This window comes from Lolium perenne, chromosome 6 (assembly GCF_019359855.2).
Source record: "Lolium perenne isolate Kyuss_39 chromosome 6, Kyuss_2.0, whole genome shotgun sequence".
In the NCBI taxonomy this organism is placed as follows: Eukaryota; Viridiplantae; Streptophyta; class Magnoliopsida; order Poales; family Poaceae; genus Lolium; species Lolium perenne.
The window spans coordinates 93,805,069-93,811,685 of NC_067249.2; the positions used below are offsets into that span (position 1 = coordinate 93,805,069).

The window sequence follows — 6,617 nt, forward strand, 5'->3', positions numbered from 1 at the left end:
TCCCCACCGCTACCAAGCTCGTCGGCCTCAAAGCTACAGCAGTGGGCAGACACTGTCTGCAAGTGTCTTGAGCTTGAGTTATCCATGTAGCTAAGGTGTCACAGCAATAAAGCTACACCTGCGGATTTTTTTGTTACGGAGCAGGGGCGACCCGGTTTTTGTATGAAGTCGATGCCACTTTTACTTCTACCAGTAATGAGTTCAATTTTGCATAGAGAAACGCAGCAGAGGATGAGCTCCAACAGGAGCTTGTGCAAATCGCCAACAAGAAGCCACTTTTACTTCCATCAAACATGCATAGTAGCCAGACCATAGCAAGGAGCAGCAGATCTAAACAATTAAACAAAGGTATAACTTGACTTGAGATGAGAATCCAAATAATATAGGAGTAACATAATATAAGCAGGATGAGGTTTTACCACAATTCCAACACTTAAAATACAAACACAAACACATATCCTCCTCCTCTAATACAGCAGCCTTACACCATATTTTGACCAATGCCTTCTCTACAAAATGCAATAGCAATAACCAATAAAGGTTGTTGGTTCATAACAACCCTCCTCTTCATAATAATAACAAATTCAAATTAACAGCAATAGTACAATGTGTGTGATCTTCCCACCAAAATACAATCGTATTGCCAAGGATTAGCAGATGACCAAGGCCATCATCTTCGCTCAGGCAGCAGCAATGGGCTCAGCTGCCGGTACTGGAGCTGCTGCTGCGGGGGTAGTGGCTGCGGTTGCCACGGCGGGCTTCTCCGTCTCAGTGATGGTGCCCTTGGCAGGGGCGTCCTTGCCAGGCGCCGCCGCTGCCTTCTCAGCGGCTGCCACAGCAGGTGGGGTGGGCGGCTTCATGTGTGGGGGCGGTGTCTGCTTGAGCTTCAGCAGTATCTGGCGCATCCGTGCCATGTCTGTGGGCTTCCCGGGCTTGGGGCCCTGGACCACAACGATCCCAGGCTTCTTGTCCTTGTCCTTCTTGCCTGTTCTCTTCTCGATGTTGGCAATCTCATGTGGGATGAGCTCCGATATCGCCTTCCAGTACTGCTGGTCTGCGCCCTTGTGGAACTTCTCCTGGTTGGATAGGAAAAGCTGACAGCAAGCAAGTAACACAGGAGAGAAAAGGAGCTGTCAGGTATCTATGCTATTGACAAAGAGCCACAGAGACAAAGAGTCATGATTGTAAGAAATAGCATACCTTTTCCCTTTCACGGTTTTGATCCTTGCTCGTCTCAAGGTTCAGCTTGCGCTTCTCGACGAAACCCTTCTTGAACTCTTCAGCTTCAATGGTAATTTGGCTCCTCAACTCCTTCTCGTTCTTCTCCTTTTCCTCCAGAAGGATTGCGTTTTGACTGCACACAGTTGTTGGAGTTAGCATCTATCTAGTTTGGACAGGACAGATGAAATCAAGCCGTAAGAATAGCAGCATTTATTCCCTAGAAGATAACTCTGCGCAAGACCTTTAATGTAACAGCAACTCGTATTTCTATCACGGAGTGAAAATTTGCTTCCTAGCCCCAGAGGATAGAACAAACTACAACTCCTTGTATAGGGAACCTACACATAGTTCTAGAAAAATAATTAACAGGACAGGAAACACGAGACAAACAACGGTAAAAGCTAATGGGTCCTTTCAAATAAAAGCAATAATAGCATCGCTATTGGTGGCGATAAAAATACAGCATTACAAATTAATGATCAAATGCTACGAAGTTAAAATAACTTAAATGTTCTTTCAATTCTCCTAGGTGAACACAGATGCTATGTGACCAAACACAGAAATAAAATAGAAAACCTTCTTCATAAGATAAATAACAGTCATATGGCCATGATAAGGTGTGCACGCGCTCATATCTAACTCAAAGGCTTGAACATGAAATGGAATTGGCATGAACACGCAATGCCAATTCCATTTCCCTACGGTGAAAATTCAGACCACTTATAACAAGAGTCCAAGACTAATCCGATTCAGCCATGATAACTGGTTTGCACAAAAATATCTCCAATGCCCACAGCTAATCAAACCTAGATTTCAATTGATTATTTCCGCATGTCTCACGTTTGGCTAATAGTTCGCAGATGTTGAAGCAAGAATAAACATTTGATCACATTTACATGTCCTGACGCAAAAATGCTGGACCGGTTGGCTCCCAATGCCCCCATTTACATATAGGCCATGACCGTAATACTACCTTCACTGCTTCTGTAAGAATACAACGAATAATTTGTACTTGACAAACTGCAACGGCTAATTGTCAGCATAGTTGGTGTAGTAGTAAAAAAAAAAAAGCAAGAGCATGGCTTACACTGAGCAATATATGGCAACATAAGATTCTGAAAACCGTTTCCTATTTGTGGTCTTCGGTGATCCTATTAAGCTAAATTCCTAGTGTGCAGAAGCTGCGAAGGCATTGGATTACAAGGCACGTGCATTAAATTTTGAGTATACAGCGAATCTACACTGCAGCTCGGCAATGGCAATCGACAAGCCGGATCGCCGCCCAGCTCGACAGATCCACGCCCCCAGCAAAACCGCAACGCCACGATCGCGAGCTAGATCTACCGTAACCAGCCGCCGAGCCCGGCCAGATCTGGCCAACAACACAGGAAAGGGGAGCGAACGGAGCAAGGGACGTACCGGCGCCACTCGCGGAGCAGGAAGCCCTCCTCGCTGCCCATCTGGGCGGGGGGCGGGAGGACGGGGGAGCCGTAGAGGCCGCTGTCGTTGTCGTCGTGGTGCAGGCCGTTGGAGTCCGGCATGCCGAAGGGGTGCGCGCTGGCGTCGGAGTCCGGCATGCCGAACGGGTGGGCGCCGGCGTCGGAGTCGTGGCGGAAGGCGTAGGGGTCGGGGGAGGCCGGGAACCCGCCGTCGTCGTCGCCGGCGGGGACGGGAGCCCCGGCGTCGAAGCTGAGGAAGGGGTCGTCGCGGTAGGGCGCGGCGGCCGGGGAGGAGGTCGGGGAGTCGAAGGCGGTGGCCATGGGATCGGGATCGGGATCGGGATCGCAGCAGCTGCGCCTTCGCTGGTGATGGATGGATTCGGGCTCGCTTTCAGCCCAGCGAGTAGAGGAAGAACTCGATCCTTGGTTCGGTTATGTAACCGCTCTCGATCGCAACCCCAAAAGAAATGCCAGACTCTCATCACTAAAGTAGTCGGTCCAGCAGATCGCCCGTATCATTATTACACTTCACAAAGAGAATTATATACTGGTAGATATCATAAAGATATAAATTACACATACTAGTACACCGAGCCTCTGGGAAGTGGCAAAATGTAGGACGGACTACACTTAGTCCGTTTTTCTTAATAATTCGAAACCAATAATATAAAATTTCAAAAAAAGTGAATAAAAATTCTAGATGTAGACAATGATTCATTCTATCAGTATGAAAAAACCAGTGTGAGATAATCTGTATTCTGGTCGGTGCAAAATTAATAAAATTGTAGGTCTGAAATAGTGAACAATGTAACTTTTCAAATCCCCCAACATTGACCGACTTTATCATTTTTGTGTAGCCTAGAGTACATATTATTTTGCTTTGAGATTTCGCATATTTGTAGAATACATCATTGACTACATCTAGAATTTTTCTCCAGATTTTTTTAAAGCTTAAAATTAGTGTTTCTGAATTTTAAGGAATACTAGGCTTCATGTAGCCTGGACACCATTTGTGATTTCTGCAAGCCTCTAGCCATATAAAAATGCCTCGCCAAAGAAACAGACACGCATTAGTAGGAAACTGATGTAAAGTACCCCGGGGCAATGGCATTGGGCACCATTTCTTCCGAGAGGTTGCATGCTTCTAGGTAGGAGCCGGATAAATTTTGACACAAAGGACCACCTGTCCCAACAAATTGTCAAAAAAGGCCACCTCCAAATAAAATTGCCAAAAAAGACCACCATACAGTGGCGACAGGAACTGCCAGTCGACATGTGGCACCTGCCGCCGCAGCTCGTGGCGGCAGGCCCTGCCGCTGTTAGGGGTGGCGGCACGTTAGGGAGGATAAACAGCTACAAACGGTGGACGCCAAGTGTGGGACATGCCGCCATAGCTCAAGCCGGCACCCTGACGTGGCGTAGTCTGGTCTAGGGCGATGCATGCAGTGAATTTGCTATTGTACGTTCTGATTACCATCGGTTCATGTGATGTATTCATGGTCAGCTAGCTGCATCTTGTCCGATTTAGATCAGATTCACATGAGGGCAGTGGCGAAGGACAAAAAAAATCTGAGATAGGGCGAACTTTTAAAAATGCAAATGCCAAAATAGTCCTAAAACAACAATAATGGATATGGTTCAAACACAATTACTAAATACAATAAAAATAAAAACATATCTCTACTACTATAATGCACCAGTTTTAAATTTAAACTAGAGCATCAATGGTGACCGTTGATTTGCTAAATCTAACGGATGAGATCCCGCGGATTCGCATGAACAGTAGAATGTAGTTGCCTCTACATCATTCTAGAACCGAGTTCAGATCACGGGACCCGTGCGCCGGGACGTTGAGCGCGTGGAAGCATATGGCGTGGAGCACCTCCCCGTCCTAGCTGTGCACGCAGACGCGGGCCTCCACAGGTGCGGCTCTCGCATGGGGGATCGCTAAGGCCGCGAGCAGCAGCGACAAGTGCTACAGCTGGTTCAGGTGACCCTGCCCCTGCGCCGGGAACGGCACCGTCACGACGGCGATATATGAGGGATATTCCATCATCGTGGATGATTGAGATCGGAGGGCCGGAGCTGTTGAAGACCAGAGTTCATGCGCTTCGAGATATTCCACATGATCGCCTTGCTTCTGGTCTTGGCTAGCCGGGGGAGAGCGCAATTAAGAGTTCTTCACTGAAGTGCGGGAGCCCCGCGACGGCGCACGACGGGAGGGCAGCCCAGACTTCAAGCTGTGGATACGGCCACCGGCTAAGGGCCTGTTTGGTGTGGCTTTTTTGGGCTTTCCACCAAAAAAAGCAGCCCAAACGAGCCAAAGGGCTCGGCTTCGCGTTGGGCTTTTCCAAAAGCCACACTCTTTCCTTCAGATGGGGAAAAGCACCTTTTGAGGTGCTTCCCGAGCTTCCCGAACCGAGCCACTCCCGTCCCCGTTCTTTTTTCTCGTCTTCCTCTGCTCGCGTCCCGCGCCCAGGTAGGGTTCCCGAGCCGCCGCCGCACGTCGCCCCTGCCCATCGCCGCCGCCGCCGCACGCCGCCCCTGCCCATCGCCGCCGCCGACGCGCGCGCCGCGCCTCCCGCACGCCGACGCCGTACGCGCGCCTCCTGGCGCCGCACGCCGCACGCCGCGCCTCCCCATCGCCGCCGCACGCCGCCGTCCGCGTGGCCGCCGCACGCCGCCCGTCCCGTCCCGTCCCCGTCGCCGCCGCACGCCGCACGCCGCCCGTCCCCGTCCCCGTCGCCGCACGCCGCCCGTCCCCGTCGCCGCACGCCGCCCGTCCCCGTCTCCGTCGCCGCACGGCGCCGTCCCCGTCGCCGCCCGCCGCGCCTCCCCAGGACCGCGCCGTCCTCGCCATCGCCTCCAGGTCCCGCCGCAGGTGAGCAGAATTCCAGGCCGGCCCCGCCCCCCCCCCCCCCTGCCCATTTGTTAATTTTGTTGTTGTTTTCAATTTGTGAATTGATGTGGACTGTGAATGAGTATGAATTGATGCCAAGTTAGGGCCAAATTGACTGCCCATATTGCTGCTGTATAGCTTGTGATCTGTAGTTATTTCTGTGTTATAGCTTGTGTCCCCCGTTTCCATGGAGAAGGCAATTTGGGATGCACACTACGTTCGCTTTTTTTGCGACATTTGTATGGAGGAAGTGAATGCAAACAATAGGGATGGAGGTTGTTTGAGTAGGAAGGGGTACAAGAATCTTGAGGATAAATTTGCCGAGAAAACGGGAAAAAGGTTAACAAAGAAGCAATTTAAGAACAAATGGGATTCTCTAAAAAAAGAATACACCGGTTGGATGGAGTTGCTAAATGCAACCGGGCTAGGTTAACAAAGAAGCAATTTAAGAACAAATGGGATTCTCTAAAAAAAGTTCATAGAAAGTTCCATATGGTGTTGAATTGTTTGTACAAACTGGGTAAAGATAATATAAAACCAGTGGATAGAACTTTCAAGGATGTGCATCCAAGACTTCAAGATGCACGTTTTTATCCTCATTTCAAAGGTGCCATTGGTGCCATTGATGGCTCACACATCCCTGTTGAAGTTGCAAAAGATGAAGAGGTCAACCACACAGGAAGACATGGGTACACATCACAAAATCTGTTAGCGATATGTGACTTCGATCTCAGATTCACATTTGTGGTTGCTGGATGGCCAGGATCGGTACATGATAACCGCATTCTGCAACACAGCATGGACAAGTATCCACTTCAGTTCCCAATCCCTCCTGATGGTAGTACTCTAATTTTCATTATGCACACTTGTTTCTATGCATTATTGTTTTCAGATTTCTTAAATTTGTTCTCTTGTGTGTAGGTACATACTATCTTGTTGATTCTGGTTATCCAAACAGAAAGGGATTTCTAGCTCCTTACAAAAACAACACATACCATATTCCTGATTTCCGTCGAGAAGGGCCACCAACGAAGAAGGAAGAAATTTTCAACCATGCC

The 6,617-nt window shown here is 49.1% G+C and overlaps 1 protein-coding gene across 1 annotated transcript; it reads right to left on the reverse strand.

Moving 5' to 3' along the window:
* Positions 1–366: 366 nt before the first annotated feature.
* LOC127344938 (clathrin light chain 2) lies at positions 367–3,134 on the reverse strand. Its single transcript, XM_051371319.2, has 3 exons — positions 2,641–3,134; positions 1,201–1,354; positions 367–1,094 (listed from the first exon to the last, which is right to left on the reverse strand). Exons 1-3 carry the CDS (start codon positions 2,979–2,981, stop codon positions 681–683), a joined length of 909 nt encoding a protein of 302 aa, XP_051227279.1. The 5' UTR covers positions 2,982–3,134; the 3' UTR covers positions 367–680.
* Between the last annotated feature and the right edge of the window lie 3,483 nt (positions 3,135–6,617).